General features: G+C 42.0%; 1 protein-coding gene across 1 annotated transcript in view; it reads left to right on the forward strand.

Moving 5' to 3' along the window:
- LOC140706701 (putative ferric-chelate reductase 1) overlaps nucleotides 1-6326 on the forward strand; it is a 40549-nt gene extending 34223 nt beyond the window's left edge. Inside the window, exons 14-17 of the mRNA XM_072997995.2 lie at nucleotides 401-459; nucleotides 1581-1718; nucleotides 1852-1877; nucleotides 2571-6326. Coding sequence (XP_072854096.2) covers nucleotides 401-459; nucleotides 1581-1718; nucleotides 1852-1877; nucleotides 2571-2660 — 313 coding nt within the window. The 3' untranslated portion in view covers nucleotides 2661-6326. The remainder of the gene's footprint in view (nucleotides 1-400; nucleotides 460-1580; nucleotides 1719-1851; nucleotides 1878-2570) is intronic.
- Nucleotides 6327-19928: the final 13602 nt, after the last annotated feature.

The raw sequence follows: 19928 nt of genomic DNA on the forward strand, positions 1-19928 counted from the left end.
TATATCTCGGAAGGCACATGATTCAGGCAGGACTGTACCTCGACTGTGCAACGCAGAAATCTTGATTCCACAGGATTGCATTTGACCCACTTCCTGGATTAACTATAAGGATACTAGAGTAACAACGGAGCCCCAGTGTAGGTTATTTGTGCTAATACTGTGCATATGTGTTATGCTTTCTCAAGAGGCAGATGAGTGAATAATATTCATCATCTTTTTTTTATCTATATATATAGTGTGTTAGGGAAAGGCTGCACATGTTTGTGCTGGATTTGCTCCATTGTAAGGAGTTGTGGGTTTGAAAAGAAGAATAGATCTGATGTCAGGTTCCTAGAACCAGTGAATGTTTATGTTTTGGAGAACAAAGAGTCTAAATCAGTGTTTTGCATTGCATCTACAGGAGGTTTGTTTTTAATTGGTTTCACATGCTGAATGCGTTAGTCATCAAGGTTTTGGCAGGTAAGTGGAGGGATGTTTCTATTACAACTTCAAAGAACAGTGCTCAGTTCTCACCCAGTAAGCTGATCTAAGAAATTTGCATGCCTGTGATGATGCAGCAGAGTATGGGATCCGGATTAGAAACAACAAAACGAGGGAAATGCCGTGGAATGCCAACACTCTGGTCCTGTGCGGGTATGTTTAGAAACTCCAGTGGCAGGTAGAAACTTGGAACACAACAGCACATAAAGAAATCTCTCCACAGCCTGCTTCCAAGTCCTTATGTTCAGAATCAAGCTGTGAAGATCTAAGTTTTTGTTTTGACATAGGCGGTTTCTACTCCTGTATTTCTGAGAAACACAAGTACAAAGTAGGTCATATCTATTCATTGCACAGAAACAGAAAGGGATGGAAGTCAGACAAGGCATATCACAGATACATTGCACTAGAAGAGGAGGAATTAACTGATCTTAACAGTAATTTGTTCTACAAGATCCTGGAAATTTTAATTTTGTGGACTGGGAAATCACTAGCAAAAGTTACACAGATTCCTTTTTTAACTACAGGCGTGGGAAATCTTTGGCCTTCCAGATGTTTGGGGCTGCCACTCACGTAATCCCCATGCCACCTGGGCTTCTGAGAGTCAACGTCAAAAATATCTGGAAGAACAGTTGGTTCCCTACTCTTCTTCTATGGGAAGAAGAGGTATAATCTCATATAACCTCTATAGTTGCAAGTGTGTCAGGCCCCCTCCCCTGCCGTCCTTTAGGAAAATGTTAGACAGTGTTTTTTCAAGAAGTGATCAAGGATATCCTCTCTTTTAAGTTAATTGATATTTGTGTTCCCTGATTCCACCATTATTTGGGTTTTTAACTATTATGTATGCCTTATTGATGGCTATAAATATTCATATTTTGGGGGGGTTATGATTTATTTGCTGTAAACCAGTGAGAATAGTGCTTAGCACTAAGTCAGGTGGTATATAAATATCTAAAATAAATAGATACATATAAAATCAGGTTCATACTGTTCCCAACAGCCAGTTTTATTACATGCTGGACATGATCTGCAGGTGAGACTATGAAACACGTTGCCATCTAAATGCCAACCACTAGCTTCTCTTGTGTCTCTTCCATCTTTAGTTGCTGCCATATTTCTGGGACTCCAAATGCTTAGCAACTCTTCTGGCCACTGGATGGTTAAAACCATGGGAGGCTTTGTGGGCTGGGAGGCACTCATGGTGATCCTGATGGTTGTAAATCAGTGGTTCAAAAAGAAAGGTAAGGCACAGTCCTGGGATGACCCTCCCAAAGCCCATACAAAGCTCTTCTGCTTGTTTTTAAATATCAAAGAATAAAAGGTTCATTTCTTGTTTTTTTTTTTTTTTTTTTTTTGGTCTTTTACATTTTCCAGAAATATATGAGGATCCACAAGCCAAGGTAAATACTTTTTGTTCTTGGAGCAGTAAGCAGTTTATGTTGGTGTATTTCTGGGTGCTAGTTATGGCCCTTCTCATCACATAGCTGGTTCATGACTGGAGCTGGAGGTGTGCCTTGAATCTCAGGGGGTGCAGAGATATCCCACTACTCGCCATGATCTGCCCCTATTTCTATTGCCAGCTTAAAACAGAGTTCCGATCGACTCTCCAGACTTCAGGGGGTCTCGTCCCTTCTCATTGCATCATGTTCAGTCGACATGATGCGTACAGCACAGCTGAACAGATAAAAGAGATCGACTCTTCTTTTTCTGGCTTCTTCTGTCTCATAGCAGGAGAAGAAAGAGGCAAAATTCTCCTTCCGTTTCCACTTCTGTCCTGATGAATTACTGTTCAAACACCCACACATGTACAATTTGTATTTTTAAATTCCTATTTATTAAATGTAAAGAGAAATGTCATATCTGATTAGGCCCTTAGCTTTAAAGACAATACCTCTGCCCACTGCTTGTGGGAATGTGTGGATTTGTATAGATACCTAGAAGGAAATACTCTGGCTGACAAACTGCCAGAAATACCCACTTTTTATTTTCTAGCTAGACTTTGCCTTGCATTTCATTCCATGAGCCCCTGCTTTCTTCCTCCATTTTTTTTGGATTTCTCTCTGCTCATGAATGTATGTATTTTTCTTTTCTAGGTGAAAAGTGAAATATTACTGCTGCATATATGTGTATGTGGAAACCTGGCATTTTTAATAGCTCTGCTTGTAGGCATTGGAAGATCTTAGAATTAGTTTCCTGTTGGGTGGAAGAATGAAAACCGCCTCTGCTCTTTTGCTACTTGGCATTTCCAAAAAGAGACTGTCAAAAATTTTATCTCTTTGATGCAAGGTCTTTTTGGCCATTCTCGCTACTTGTTGTAAGCAGCCTGCTGTGCACAATATAAGGAAATCTATTTAAATATAAATCAACAGATGACACATTCAAGGGCAAAAGTGGGTTCACACTGATTATATGGTATGGTCTGGAGCAAATGTACATCCTTAACACATAAGGGATACATTTCCATGGCAATTGCTTCATTTCAGTAGATATAAGCCCAGATCAAGGGAAACTGTTCCTCTTTTTTGCTGATAGTAACTTGGTAACTGATTAAAATTAAAAGTAATCAGTTATCAAGTTACTATCAGCAAAAAAGAGGAACAGTTTTCCTTGATCTGGGCTTATATCTACTGAAACATAAGGCAATGTACCATTTCAGTCTGAAAAATCCCCCAGATTTTAGCTAAATTAAGGACTCTTAATGAATAGGCTTAATTAAGGACTCTTCCAGACAGAGCATATATTGTCCTTGAAGCACAGAGTTCTGCCACAGTATCAGTACCTCCCCATCTGTATTGACATTCCCCTTATTACGCTCCATCCAATATTTGTTTCTTTGACTTTCTGCCCCTTTTTGAAGGCGCAGCTTGGCAGGGATGTTGGCAAGTCTTTGAGTTGGAAGTCCCCAGTCCAAGACTGAGTCTTTGGTGCCAAGGGCCAAGCCTGAAGTTGACTCCCTATCCAAAACAAGCTTTTTTCCCCCCAGAAAAAAAAGAGAGGGTGCTGAATCATGAGTCAAGTCCGAGTCATCAGAAAAAACAACAACAATGTGTTGAGTCCGAGTCGAGTCACTGGTGGAATTTAACTCCGACTTGATAGCAAGTCCCACAACTTGAATCCCCATTCCTGCAGTTTAGTGTTGTTTCCTACCAAGGCCAGAGTTTAGTGCTTCCCATTTGCAATGGATATCAAGTGAGACTCTCCATTTGGAAGCTTTCAGTCACCGCTCAAAGCGGAGGTAGCCCCAGCAGAGAAACTCTCAGCAATAGAGTGAGTTCCTTGAAGAAAATCAAGAAAAGTAGGCTTTTAAAGAGAATTTTGCATGCATGTCCTGGTAAGCCTGTGGGATGGGAGTGGCAGATGCTCTGTTTGGAGGAGTCAGAACTTGCTTGATGGAAACGACAGTCCCAATTCTCTTCCAGGGCTCCCACACTCTTAAGCCTACAATTCTGCACAATTGCAGAGTTTTAAGAGTAAATTCTGATGAGGGCTTTGGAATTTACTCCTGATCATGATGGTAAAGCCCCTGCGTTCAGATATATGCAAACCCTGTGTGTTCAGATATACATAGCGCTTATATATGCTATGGCTGCCCCATTCATTTTAAAGGAACTGAGTCAGTGCTCAGACTTTCCCTGGTGTGGATAAATCAGGTCCTTTGATGAAAAAAGAATTGGAACTTTCGAGGGTGTAGCAGAAACTCCTTCTGTGCCATGGAGTCCTTACAACAGCAAACAATGGTTGGATCAAGGCACGTACCAATGTTCCTCAAATTAACCCTATTATATTATGTCCATTATGTTTTTCCATGATTTTCCTGTTTTTGTATCACCAGTCTAATCCAGCAGGTGTTGCCAAATCCTTGCCTCACCTCAAAATTGCGTGCATTCTTTACAGTTGATAAATATACAGCTGATAAATATATATGTTCTTGTTAGGAATAGAAAGTGATATAAGCTTAAATGTCAATAACTTTACAAACATGGATTACAGATGGGAACAAAAATATGTTGCTGGGAGACACTTGTATCTGTTGTAGACCTTTGGGTAGTGTGGGCGGCATATAGGTTAAATAAATAAATACATAAATAATTAAGTTTTCCTGGGGTACTTAATTATTGTAGCCCTTAGAGTACTGGCTAAGGACTGGGAAGAACGGCTCAAAATCCCACTCAGCCAGTAAGCTCGTGTTGGAGAGTTTTGAATTTCTGGTTAAAAAAATATTTCTTTTTCTTTTATTTGCTACACAGTGGAGGTACAGAGACTCACAGAGGAGAATAGCTACAAGTTCCTCAGATAGTCCACTCCTTTCTCATTAACTGCCACATAAGGTCTCAATTACTCATTCTGAGAGACTTGTAGGAGAAAGAATAAATAAGTTTCATTACTTACACTTGTGAACAACAAGAAAAAGCTTTGATTTGATTCCACCAAACATACATGCTGAAAATGAACCAAGATGGAGCAATCCTACCCACAACTAAAATAGAGTAGCCTCTGATAGGGACCCAGAAAGGTGCAGGTAGGAATACTCTGAGGACAGGCTAGTTTGTTCTAGCAATTATGCTCTAGCAATTTTGTTGTCTTGTCACCTGCAAAAGGAGTGAATCAGACCATCCCCACAGCAGACCAAACAATAGGACAAATGCTTGTCTGATTACACCCAGAGACCCCCCCTTTATAGTTTGCTTTCCACCCATGAGTCAGATCATTAAAGAGACCAAAACAATATTTACTTAAGGCATTAGCTAATGCTTCCTCACTATTGTCTTCGCCTGAGGTTCTCAAGCATAGTTCAATAGCAACATCACCTCCTTGGGGCAGCGGAAGTCATAGCTACTAGGTCATGGTTAGCATTTAGACACAGATAATTAGTAATCATTGGTTATCTCTCGCAGGAGGCGTTAACCTCCCAAAGTGTATATATTCAGTGCTTCTGATTATGTCTGAATTGACCAATCATCTAATAGCACAGAAGGAGAAACAATTGATATGTTGCAGCTACAAGAAAACCCTTTTGTATTGATGAATTAGAAGACATCACATTATTTCTCCATCTTATTGTAGTTATGGGGAATATATCACCTACTGGCTGTTGTAGTGCAACTGCCATTATCCCTCGCCATTATATAGCCTAGGGCTGCTGGGGGTTGCAGCCCAACAACATCTGGAGGGCCACATGTTCCCCACCAGTCCCCCATTGTCTCTGCCAAAGACTTTTATGCTGTGACAGATGGGAAATTTGTGTCCCTCCCAGATGTTAGTTGACCAAAACTCTCGTCAGCTCTAGCTAGCCTGACCAACATGTTCCCAACAACATCTAGAGCGCCCAAGGTTTTTCAGCCCTGTGCTATAAATAGAATAATATTTGGCAGCCAGTTCAGGTAGTTTCCTTTTCCAGATGGGCCCCCTTTGAGTCTTTTTAGATAGATGAGAGCCACCACATTAAAATGGACTTATCTGACACGTACTGTACCTCCTTCTATAATGACATTTATAAGGAAACCGTTAAAAAGCACTTCTCAGGGGTGGAATGGGGTGGGGGGTTCTCAGGGGTGGGATGGGGTGGGGGGCTGGAATTTGGGGAGAATTCTGGCAAATGAGGTCCAAAAACATAAAAGAGCACAATCCAATTGGCCATGCTGGCTAGACCTGATGGAAGCTGGAGTCCACTATATCTGGAGACTTCTGAACTCTGAATTCAACCATTTAATTTTTTTAATAAGCCTATTAAGATTTAGCATTGGCCATTGCAGCTCCCCACTGGACATAAAAATATGTCAACAGTATCTAAGGAAGTGGGCTGTCTCACCAAACTGTATACCAAATAAAATGTGTTGATTTTGAAAGCAGCACAGGAGTTTTTGTCATTATCTGGGCTGCTTTTATTACTCTTCTTGACTAAGAATAAGTGCCTGAAGTCTACTGCATAGCTTACCATTTCCTTTGACTATTTTCCTATTATTGATTGTAATCCTGTTATTATCTCAGTGAGTGTTTCACAGCTTTAAGAACGCTGTAGGTGTTGCAATCAAGCCTCATAAATGGCACACTGCAAGACAAAGGAGATGAACTGGGCCAACTGGTTTTATGAGAATGCGGCAAAAAAGAACCCTTAAGAAAGGGCGGTGATATTGTGGACTGCAATATTATATACTTGCATGCTCCCCAGGGTCCTTTTCATAGGCTTTTCTTTGTGGCTCTGCTAGGACACAACAAACGATTTGAAAGGAGACTGGCCTACAGCATTTCCATGATAAACTGACTCCACAATGTGCCAAAATTGTTGCTTAGTCTTACTTGGGCTACTATGCTAGACCGTTGCAAGTGGTATTTTCTGTTTTTCTGAGTCCCCTACTCTTACCATAGTTCATGAATATGAGATCACCAACAAAACAACTGAGCAACTGTGATGTATTTCAGAAGCCAACAGCTCAATTTTTGGATTTCATCCACTTTTCCTTTGATTTTACAATGGCTAGAAGTTCCTTTCGTTTTCAGAAAAGTACAAAGGTATTCTGTCTCTTAGGGGCAGAAAACTGGCCAAAATAATATTGTCACTGTTAAATTTATAGCTACACCAAGACATTACTCAGCTATAATCACTGGCCCTAATCCGCACATCAGTGGTTTGGGGATCATGGAAGTTACAGTCCAACCATATCTGAACTATAATGCATTCCCCATCAATGACTTAATGGAAGGTTTTGTAGGCTTGCTGATGTTTTATGTCCTCACTGTAGAGTTTGACAAAGGACAGCCATCCAGATATTGCTAAATTGAAAATCTCAGTATTTTTAGCATTAGCTATGGTGACTAGGGCTATGGGAAGTTGGGGTCTAACAACATCTGGAGGGCCACACTTTGGCTACACTTGTCCTACTATGGATAACACAGGAGCTAGCATTTTAGTCTTCAAAATATTAATGTATTCTTCAAAGTGTGTGTGCATGCATACACTGGCATTGTACAGCTGCTGGAGGAAACCATGTCACTTCATTTGATATAAAAGCAGGATGCCAATTGTCATGTGTAGTCAAGCCCTAAGTCTCCCTAAAAGTCCATAGTTCATTATTTGGATGTCCCATATATGAAACTATGCGTGGAGCTGCTAATTTCCAAAAACAGCACTGAGAAGAATCCATGAATGACAATAACATTGATATGGAAGAGCCCTGAAATCCATGTAATCAAACACTTGTTTCCTTCTTACTTGTTGAGTATTGTAATTCAACAAGGGTTGGTACCAAGTGGAGTTTTCTACTCAAGACGTTCTTGTAACGGATAGATTTTTTTTTAATCCCAAAGGCTTGACACAGGAATGACTGGAAGAAGGACAAAGGGCCTGTGCTAATGAACAATCCAACCAAGTTACATTTGTTATTTCTGTAAATTCAAAACCAATGCAATCATATAACTCTGTTTGGGTATTTCAATACTGCTAGTTGGATAGCTCAGTGATTTAGGTATCTGGCTGTGAAGCCAGAGGTTGGGAGTTCGATTTTCCCACTGTGCCTCCTGTGAGTACAGCTAGTCTGTGTGGCTTTGGGCAAGCTGCTCAGTCCCAAGGCCATCCCCTAGAAGAAGAGAAAGATAAACCACTTCTGAGTACTGTAGTACTGGAAAACCCTGGGAAAGGGTCACCATAAATCAGAATTCACTTGGCAGCACATGGTGGTGGTGGTGGTGGTGATGATGACAATGACGACGACGACGACGATTTCAATACTACATAGTTCAAACAGGATCTAGATAAAAACTTCTGAACAACTAATGACTGGCTTTGTAGTGCATTGTGAAGGTGTAGAGAATAGAAGTGTGCCGTCCGCAGAAATGAAAGTGGAAAGCAATGACGGAGAGAAGGATCAACCGCGTAGCAGTGAAAGTGGAGAAGAAAAGGGAAAGAAGATGACAGCGGAAGAGGAGGAGGGGAAGTTAGAGGTATGCTTAGCTGAAGGGGAGTGGGAGGAGTCTAGGGTGACAGTTGAGGAGGAGTATAAGGACAAGGAGGGGGTGGTGTGGTTCAGTTCAGTGGTGGAGGCGTACGAAAGGAAGAAGCGGGAGGAGAGACGAAGGGCTTTTGAAAAGGTCCGCACCCAAGGGCTTATAAAAGATTTCCCAAACCTGAAAGTGGGCGGCCTTTTGCCCGATCCTCCTATGGTTAAAGGGACTTCTCCATATGTCGCCGTGAAAGAGTGGAACATGATTGTGGCATCGAGAGAGGAGGAGTTACGAAGAGAGCGTGAGTGGAAGACAGCACCATTTGATGAAGGTCCTGACGAGAGGGGGTGGATTAGACACAGATGTTGTGGGACAATCTGTGCGATCAGGAGCCTCCCACCCCCTCATCTGGAGCCCAAGGGGCCTCATGGGATCCAGCGCCGTTAACACCCTGGGACTTCAACCACAGTTTAAACAATGTTGATTCGGGCTTGTTGCCCAGTTTGAAACCGTTTGATTCATTCAAAGATGTCCTGGAGGGAGTTGGAGAAAATAAAGTTTCTACTGTTAAAGTTATAAAGACTCAGCCTTTAATATTTCCCGACGAAATGGAGGGGCCGCCTGAGGGAAGGGACGAACCTTCTTACATGCATGCATACAGTATTTGTGTAATATAGCCTGGTTCGGTTCAGTTTCCTTGTATTACTTTTCTTAAACTGCAACTCTTACAACACATGTCCTGACTCCTGACACGTGCACCAGTTAATGATGGTGGCAATTTTTGGACATGATTCAAAGATTTGTGGTGCTCTGATGCCCACGCCAAGGTCTCTGCATGTAGATGTTGCCATGTTCTGAATTGTGTAGCAAAGGTATTTCACATGGGAATTCTCCTTGGTTTCTGGTCTGGCTACAGCAAAGATGGGAAATGTTATGCTTTGTGAGAATGAGACCTTCCAGAATGCAGTGACCACTGGCCATGTTGATTTAAGTATTCTGGGTGTTACAGTCTGAAAAAGTAATATTTCTGAGCATTGGGCTATCTATGGCTTAGCATCAGTTTATACACCAGATCTAGATTATTTTTGAAACAACCATGGGAAGATTGAGAGATTCATACTGTTGATGTGTCTCATCGCCCAATGGCATCTCCCACTTGCTACACCCAGTTCTCTGTTGCTGCACTTCCTATACCCTTTCTCAGTCATATATTCCCTGCCCTTTTTGGATTACTGCATTTTAAAAATGAAACAGATTTTGGAAGTATGTGGCTGAATACGAGGAAGATAGAAAGAACCTCCAGCCATTTTTTGCCCTGTGTTTTTCCTTTGGGAACAATGAGCTGGTATCACCTGAGTGATTGCAGCAAAGAATGATGACTGATGAGGAGATAATAAGTTTTGTACACACACCCAATGTTTCTCATTTGGCAGAGCTGGCAAATCATGTGGCCTCTGAGATTTCTACTTATGCAAAAAAGAAGCAACCTCCCATCTCAAAAGAGACGTCTTCTTTATTTATGGGACAAGGCAGTGAGATTCAAGAAGATAAGTAATTGTCGCAGTTATGATGGTACATATTGCTTGTGCCAAGATCCAGGCCTATAGAGCCTGTGTCCTGAGTACACTCCTGTATACTGCAGTGAGTCCTGGACCCCTTGTGCATGGCAGGAGAGGAAGCTGAACACCTTCCATATGCATTGCCTCTGATGGATTTTTGGTATCACCTGGCAGAACAAAGTTCCAAACAGAGTAGTCCTAGAACGAGCTGGAATTTTCAGCATGAACACATTACTGAAACAGTGATATCTATGTTGGATTGAGCATGTCGTGAGAATGGCTGATGGCCAGATTCCAAAACATCTCCTGTATGGAGAATTAGTGCAGTGAAAGCGCCCCAGAGGGAGACCACAGCTGCGATACAAGGATATCTGCAAGCGGGATCTGAAGGCCTTAGGAATGGACCTCAACAGATAGGAAACCTTGACATGCAAGTATTCAGCCTGGAGGCAGGCGGTGCATCATGGCTTCTCCCAGTTTGAAGAGACCCTTGTCCAGCAGCCTGAGGCAGAGAGGCAGTCCCAAAATCAGCAAAATCAGGGAGCTGGTCAGGGGCCAGATGGTATTTGTCTTCAGTGTGGAAGGGATTGTCACTCTCGAATTGGCCTTCTCAGCCACACTAGACGCTGTTCCAAGTCCTCTATTCAAAGCACGTTATCATAGTCTCTCGAGACTGAAGGATGCCTAATCAATTGCTTGTGCTCCCAACTTCTAGACCCCGGTCTTTTTGAGGAGTTTCCACACGTTTGTCATGTATTTTTACACAATCAACTTTTGTTTTTTGGGGCTGAGTAACTAGATCGTTTTTATACATAGAAACACATTTTCAGACAGAGGCTTTTGAAGACTTACACAACCGTGCTTTCAAGCAGAAAGATTTTCCTGCCCTCATAACATCCTTCTGGTGAAGAAGAATATAAACACAACATTTATTAAGTGTATTTTCCTCTCAGTTTATACCACCTTGAACCCACTGATTTTATTTCTCTAAGTCCCTAGGTACATGGGAAGTGGTCTTGATAAGATCAGACTCTTACTGGTGTCTTGGGAAGAGATCTTTCCTGTTATATAACACCGCTTGAATTGAACCTGGGGACCTTCTGCATACCAGACATACACTCTATCACTCAGCTATGGCATTCCCTTTTGGCCCCACTAGACTGGACCTGGTAGCCTGGCCTCCTTCAGTAAGTTGCTGCCCAAGTACTTCCTGTGTTACCTCATTTCTTAGGCCAGGAAGGTTCCAGCTAGTGTCCCAGTTTCATGCTTTCAAACACCTCAGCTTCTCTTGCTGCCTTTACAGAAATATGCACATGGCTCTTTCTTGCATTAAGTTAAGCAAACCTATACTAAGAGGTACATCCTAAGGATAATTAAAACATTACTACAATGTATTTTCCCATGCATTTGATAAGAGGCCTTTAATGGTGACACAGCATACATTGAAATTTTTTCTTCTCTCAGATCAGGGCCAAAAAACCCTCATCCTCTTCATGTAGAAACCCATGAAGAAAGCTTCTTGACTGTTTCGTGCTATTACTCAACCTCGTGAATCAGCACCTGATCCACAGTCAAATGGGTTTATGTGGCTGGATGCAGTATCCTGCAGTTGACTGCCTCTGTGACCACCTCTTTTCCTTACTGCTTATCTGGTGTTCCCAGATGTTGTTGAACTACAATTCCTGTACTTCCTCAGCATTGGCTGTGCTACATTACAGACGGCTCGACTTACAGACTTTTCGAGTTACAGACTTCTCTGGCCGCAAAATTTAGGTTCGACTTGCAGCCAGAGAATCAACCTACAGACCAGAAAAAAAACAAAATGGAACAAAAATGGCCGGTTACGGCATTAATCGGTTTTCAATGCATTGTAGGTTAATGGAGACTCAACCTACAGACTTTTCGACCTGCAGCCACTGTTCCCATACGGATTAATTCCATAAGTAGAGGGTTCACTGTACTTAGGACTGATGGGAATTTGTGTCCAATAACATGTGCAGAGCCACTTGCTCCCTTTCCTGCTCTACCACCTTTTGTGTGCTGTTGTTCTGCCCAATTGACCTTCTTAAGTTTTTAATTGTTCTTACAGCTCCAGAGAAATCTTTAGGCTATATAGAAATCGTATCTGTTTTCCTACCAATATTATTGGGTAATACTTTGGTTTAAAGGTAAGGCTTGGAGACAACTGCTTGGTGACTCAGGGCTTCACTTGACATCACAGTTGGTAGGAAGACTTGCTCACAGGGCAGCCATTTAAGAGACATCTAGACCAAGGAAAGAATAAACACTGATGGAAAGAGCAAAGGGACTTGAGGAGATCAAGCTGTGCAATAAATAATAGCGGGCCAAAGAGAAGGAGATCATTCAAAACAGGATGTGGTAAAATAAGCCATCCTTCTTGACGCACATTCAACAGACTATGTACCACAATTCACACAGTCCAGTTCAGGTGCAGAAGGCCACTGTTTTTGCAGGCAAGTTTTTGCAGCTAGCACCTGCACAGTGCCCAGGATATATTCTTTAATTAGAAAAACTGGATCACTTGGGCAAACGTATGATTGTTCTTGCAAAACTTTGCAAGCCTCTCTGAATTTCTGTTGTGGCTTTTTAGGGATGTAGCAGTGTTATCGAATGGTAGAGAAAAGAAACATCAGCAAGCAAAAGAGGAGCATTTTCAAAACTTCTGTTAAATCATATTCTACATTTTCTTCTGTGTAATTATTTGTGGATGAAACACACTTGAGTGGTCCCTGTAGTCATTGGGGCTTTGGGAACAATATCAAGAAACTTCACACAGTACTATAAGCACAGCTGCAGATCACAGAAATAGAACCATCAGAGCTACCAAAAATGGCAATATTAGGAACAGCATACATACTATGCAGATATTTAACAGATACTTAGATTTTTTGTTAAAACTTGCATCTGTTACATACCAGGCAATATTTGTATAATTTTGATTGACTGTGCCTGGTGCTTTTGAACAATAATACCAATGTGCCATCAAGGCATTTTTGTTTTTGAGATGGAGGTACCCAGAAGTAATTTACCATTCCCTTCTTCTGGGGCATCCTGAGACTGTGCACCTTATCCAAGGCCTCACAGGCTGGCTGTTCCCCAGAAGGCACAGTGGGGAATTGAACTCCCAACTTCTGTCTCTGTGGTCAGGTACCTAACTTACTGGGCTATCCAGCCAGCTTGAGAGTTTCAATACAAGTTAAACAGCTGGGCAGAAAAATCTGTCCATTGTGCTATTAAGCATGTGGAGACTAGTTTGGACTAGGGCCGAAATGAATTAGGGAGGGTGTAAATTCAATTCCAACTCATCTGGTCTTCGAGGCAGAATGTACAAGATGTTCTACCCTCTTCTATGCAAGGGTGGCCCAAGAGTATTTCCCAAGGTGAAGGACTATATGATACTCATTCCCACTCCTCTTCCTGAAGCTGCCTGGACTGACAGTTCATTCAACAAAAATGCTGTGCTCCCAAACAGTACAGTTGACAACAGAACCATGTCCTCCACTTCACTGGAAGGCAGCAGACCTCCTTAGGGGACACAATCCAATTTACCTGTGAGACATTGCTCTGTCCTCCAACGTCCTTGCTGCAACTTCCTGTCTCTTAGCATTTGCCACCTGAGGCAGCAGTCTCATTCAACCTAAGGGTGCAGCCAGCTCCATGGTAAGCCTTCGGAATGACCTGAAACCATTGAATAACACCCCTGTTTTTAAGCAAGCAGCCCAACTAAATGAGGGGGTAGAGGACTCATGACCAGATGGAACTCAGGGCAAGTCAGGGATAACTTTGTTGAGCAACCACAACTGAGCCATCTATGCCATTTCCTTAGATTACGAGCCTCCCAAAAAACATATGGGCATCAAGCCAGCTGCATGTCTTCTGACACTGGACAAACAGCACCCAATATCTACTCATTGGGAGTTCATGTCAATGGGGGGGATCATTATGCAGAAAAGTTGTTTTCCCTCCCATAACTCTAACAAAGGAAGCTACAGCCCGGGGTTTGCAAGAGCTGAACAGGGGTGCTGAAGACAGGACATTTTGAAGATCACCCATTCATTGAGTCACCAAAAGTCAGAGGCAATTTGATGACCGACAAACCGACCATGAATTTCCTGCCATCTCATCCGGTTATCCCATTAATGTGAATAATCTACAGGGGTAACATCAGTCGTTGGAAAAAGTTGTGTTTCCTGTTAATGTTCCTATGATTTTAAATCAGCAACAGTTCTTTCCTAAGGGTGCTATTAAGCCATCCTTGCCCCAGGTATAATGCATCCTTGGAATTCACAGCAGTACCATGAAGAGGAAATACTTACGCCTTTATGTGTACCATTGCACTGAGCGGAGAGATTACAACATTTCTTGGACTGGGGATCCTGACACCTCCCTCTTAGCAGATCCTTGCTGTTCCATGGTTAGGTCTGAACAAGACAAATTCCTTATAGTTCCACTGGATGCTTCCAGATCATAATTATGCTTATTTCATGGAATTTTATATAGGGTCCATATATCACCTTCCACTCATAAAATACCCTTTGAAAATTGCCCCATCTTCCATCTTTTTTCTTACCACAGAAAATCCCTTAAGGAGAAAATGCTGAAACAGCCGCAGAATGTCTTCTAGTGCCACTACAACACAACCAAAGTGTCTCCAATAAAGATAAGTTACATTTACACAGAAATAGAGACAACTATTTTTTTTTAAAAAAACTATAACTTATATGCCTCAGTAAGTATGGCCACTAGTCATGTTCTTTAACTGCATTTAAAAAAGTTTCCTATTTTTTATTATCACTAGGCCAATTTTGATGGGTCTGGGGTAAGGAAGTTCAGAGAAGCCTTTTGTTCCAAGAAAAACAAAATAATAATGTCATAACTGCAATATCAAAACATGTGACCTCACATTTTACAGCTAGGGCTGCTACACAGCTATGCCAGCTATTCATAGAATCAGAATAATGGAGTTGGAAGGGGCCTATAAACTCATCAAATCCAACCCCCTGCTCAATGTGAGAATCCAAATCAAAGTATATACGACAGATGGTTGAATGCCTCCAGTGTTGGAGCGCCCATCACCTTCTGAGGTAATTGTTTCCATTGTCATAAGGCTCTAGCAGTCATCTTTTCTCAAGTCTAATCGTGCCCAGTTTTCTTTCAGTCTTTCCTTATAGGATTGGGTTTCATACTTGTCACCCTCCCCCGATCATCTGCTCCAGCCTGTCGGCATTCTTCCCAAAGTGTGGTGTCCAGAACTGAGGCTATTTCTCCCACCCCTTCATCCAAGTCATGAATAAAAATGTTAAAGAGCACCAGGCCCAGGAGTCAGCCTTGTGTTACCCTACTTGTTACCTCCTTCCAGTTTGAGAAGGAACCATTCATTATTCTTTGAGTATGGTTCTGTAACCAACTGTGTATCCACCTGACAGTTCTTCTATTCAGCCCACCACTAGTTTGTTTCCTAGTCAGAATATCATTGGGCACTTTGTCAAAGGCTCTGCTGAAGTCAAGATATATTACTTCTACAGAATTCTCACTGACTATCAGGAAGATTATCCAATTAAAAAATGAGATCGAATTAGGCTTGCAAGATTTGTTCTTGATAAATCCATATTTGCTTCTAGTTATTACTGCATTGTTTTGAAGGTGCTTGCAGTTGTTTAGTCGTTAAGTTGTGTCCAGTTCTTCGTGACCCCATAGACCAGAGCACGCCAGGCCTTTCCACTGCCTCCCGGAGTTGGGTCAAATTCACGTTGGTAGCTTCGATGACACTGTCCAACCATCTTGTCCTCTGATGTCCCCTTCTCCTCTTTCCTTCACACTTTCCTAACATCAGGGTCTTTTCCAGGGAGTCTTCTCTTCTCATGAGATGGCCAAAGTATTGAAGCCTCAGCTTCAGGATCTGTCCTTCCAGTGAGCACTCAGGATTGTTTTCCTTCAGAATGGATAGGTTTGTTCTCCTTGCAGCCCAGGGGTCTCTCAAGAATCTCCTCAGCACCACAATTCAAAAGCACCAATTCTTCGGTGGTCAGCCACCTTTATGTTCCAGCTCTACTGGAAAAAACCATAGCTTTGACTACGTGAACCTTTGTTGGCAAGGTGATGTCTCTGCTTTTTAAGATGCTGTCAAGGTTTGTCATCACTTTCCTCCCAAGAAGCAGGTGTCTTTTAATTTCATAGTTGTTATCACCATCTACAGTGATCATGGAGCCCAAGAGGGTAAAATCTGTTGCTGCCTTCCCCTTCTATTTGCCAGGAGGTGATGGGACCAGTGGCCATGATCTTAGTTTTTTTGATGTTGATCTTCAGGCCATTTTTTGCACTCTCCTCTTTCACCCTAATTAAGAGGTCCTTTAATTCCTCCTCACTTTCTGCCATCAGAGTGGTATCAACTGCATATCTGAGGTTGTTGATATTTCTTCTAGCAATCTTAATTCCGGCTTGGGATTCATCCAGTCCTGCCTTTCGCATGATGTATTCTGCATATAAGTTAAATAAGCAGGGAGACAATATACAGCCTTGTCATACTCCTTTCCCAATTTTGAACCAATCAGTTGTTCCATATCCAGTTCTAACTTTTGCTTCCCGTCCCACATATAGATTTCTCAGGAGACAGATAAGGTGATCAGGCACTCCCATTTCTTTAAGAACTTGCCATAGTTTGTTGTAGTCCACACAGTCAAGGGCTTTTGCGTAGTCAGTGAAGCAGAAGTAGATGTTTTTCTGGAACTCTCTGGCTTTCTCTATAATCCAGCACATGTTAGCAATTTGGTCTCTAGTTCCTCTGCCCCTTCGAAATCCAGCTTGTACTTCTGGGAGTTCTCGGTCCACATACTGCTGAAGCCTACCTTGCAGGATTTTGAGCATAATCTTGCTAGTGTGTGAAATGAGTGCAATTGTATGGTCGTTGGAGCATTCTTTGGCACTGCCCTTCTTTGGGACTGGGATGTAGACTGATCTTTTCCAGTCCTCTGGCCACTGCTGAGTTTTCTGAACTTGCTGGCATATTGAGTGTAGCACCTTAACAGTGTCATCTTTTAAGATTTTAAATAGTTCAACTGGAATGCCATCACCTCCACTGGCCTTGTTGTTAGCCATGCTTTCTGAGGCCCACATGACTTCACTCTCCAGGATGTCTAACTCAAGTTTAGCAACCACACTATTTGGGTTGCCCAGGACTTTCACATCTTTCTGGCATAATTCCTCTGTGTATTCTTGCCATCTCTTCTTGATGTCTTCTGCTTCTGTGAGGTCCTTACCATTTTTGTCCTTTATTACGTCCATCTTTGCACAAAATGTTCCTTTAATAGCTCCAATTTTCTTGGTTTTCCATTTTCTATTATTTTCCTCTATTTCTTTGCACTCTTCATTTAAGAAGGCTCTCTTGTCTCTCCTTGCTATTCTTTGGAAGTCTGCATTCAAGTTTCTGTAACTTTCCCTATCTCCCTTGCATTTTGTTTCCCTTCTCCTCTCTGCTATTTGTAAGGCCTCGTTGGACAGCCACTTTGCTTTCTTGCATTTCCTTTTCTTTGGGATAGTTTTTGTTGCTGCCTCCTCTACAATGTTATGAGCCTCCATCCATAGTTCTTCAGGCACTCTGTCCACCAAATCAAGTTCCTTAAATCTATTCTTCACTTCCACTGTATATTCTTAAGGGATATGGTTTAGATTATACCTGACTAGCCCAGTGGTTTTTCCTACTTTCATCAGTGTAAGCTTGAATTTTGCTATAAGAAGCTGATGATCAGAGCCACAATCAGCTCCAGGTCTTGTTTTTGCTGACTGTATAGAACTTCTCCATCTTTGGCTGCAGAGAACAATTTTCGTATTGCCCATTTGGTGATGTCCATGTGTAGAGTCGCCTCTTGTGTTGTTGGAAAAGAGTGTTTTTGATGACCAGTTTGTTCTCTTGACAAAACTCTATTAGCCTTTGCCCTGCTTCGCTTTGAACTCCAAGACCAAACTTACCTGTTGTTCCTTTTGACTCCCTACTTTAGCATTCCAATCCCCTATAATGACAAGAACATCTTTCTTTGGTGTCAGTTCTAGAAGATGTTGTAAGTCTTCATAGAACTGGTCAGTTTCAGCCTCTTCAGCATCTGTGGTTGGTGCATAAACTTGGATTAACTGTGATGTTGAAAGGTCAGCCTTGGATTCGTATTGAAATCATTCTATCATTTTTGGGATTGTATACCAACAGAGTTTTTCCCACTCTTTTGTTGATTATGACGGCTACTCCACTTCTTCTATGGGATTGTTGCCCACAATAGTAGATATGGTAATTGTCTGAATTGAATTTGCCCATTCCTGTCCATTTCAGTTCACTGACGTCCAGGATGTCAATGTTTATTCATGTCATCTCCTGTTTGACCACATCCAGCTTTCCAAGGTTCATAGATCTTACATTCCAGGTTCCTATGCAGTATTTTTCTTTGCAGCATCTGACTTTCCTTTTACTTCCAGGCACATCCACAGCTGAGTGTCCTTTCGGTTTTGGCTCAACCACTTCATTAGCTCTGGAGCTACTTGTCCTTGTCCTCCACTCTTCCTCAGTAGCATGTTGGATGCCTTCCGACCTGAGGGTTCCATCTTCCAGCGTCATATCTTTTCACCTTTTGTTTCTGTTCATGGAGTTTTCTTGGCAAAGATACTAGACTGGCTTGTCAGTTCCTGCTCCAGATGGATCGCGTTTAGTCAGAACTCTCCACTCTGACCTGTCCGTCTTGGGTGTCCCTGCAGGGCATAGTCCATAGCTTCTCTGAATTACTCAAGCCCGTTTGCCATGACAAGGCAGCAAGACATGAAGGGGGGTGCTTGCAGAATGACTGCTTAATTATCATCGTCATCATCATCTTCGAACTGCAAATCTGTATGGGACAGTATGGATCATTGAGTTCAGCCCCTGTCAAGGAGGCACAGGGGAGAATTGAACTCCCAATCTCTTGCTCCACAGCTAAATGCCTAAACCATTGAGCTATCCAGTATCTGCTCCAGAATTTTCCCTGGGATTGATGTCAGGCTGACTAGTCTGCAGTTCCCAAGTTCATCCTTTTTGGATTCTGGGATAACATTAGCCCTTCTCCAATCATTTGGCACTTCACCCATCCTCCATGATTTCAAGAAAATAATAAACAGTGGTTTTGAGATTCTGTCAGCCAGCTCCTTAAATACTCTTGGATGCGGTTCATCCAGCCCTAGAGATTTGAACTTGTTCAGAGTAATAAGGTATTCCTTGACACTTTGTTTATCCATCTGATGATGCAATCCTATCCCTTACACTTGTACTTCACATATGCCTGGAGAGTTTTAGACTGCACGAAAGTAGGAACTTTTGGGGAAAGACTGCACTAAAGTAGGAACTTTTGGGGAAAGACTGCACTAAAGTAGGAACTGGGCACTTCTGCCTTTTATTTGTCATCTGTTACCATTTTTTTCCAGCTCACCAAGCAGCTGTCGAGGAGAAGGACAGATTTGTAGGAAGTGAATCTAGCCTCAAACGTCCCACACAACACAACGTATTTGTGTTGATTTGTGCTGCTTTTTAAAAGGAGGTTGCTTTGTTGGTTTGCTTCAAAATTTGCGTGATGTAACATGCAGAAATTGTATGATAGGTATCACATGAACTAGGAGTTGCTGCATTTGTACGTGTGTGGGTCTATTGCAAAGAAAGAGATTTGCAAAGTTTAGAATTCTATACAAGGGTTGTAGTATGTTGTGACAAGATATTACACATTTAATCAATCACTACAATCCTCATTTTGCAAATCCAAGAGTTGAATTTAACGTCAGGAAGGGCATGACTATTGTCATAGATAATTTCATTTAGTAGGTGCTAATTTCTGAGGTGGAGAATATTCCAGTGTCACTGATTGGCTGTTCTCCATCCTCCTCCTTGTGACTGGTTGAGTCTCCCAGCCCTTCGTTGCTATTTGTCAC

The sequence above is a fragment of the Pogona vitticeps genome, chromosome 4, assembly GCF_051106095.1.
Source record: "Pogona vitticeps strain Pit_001003342236 chromosome 4, PviZW2.1, whole genome shotgun sequence".
Lineage (NCBI taxonomy): Eukaryota > Metazoa > Chordata > Lepidosauria > Squamata > Agamidae > Pogona > Pogona vitticeps.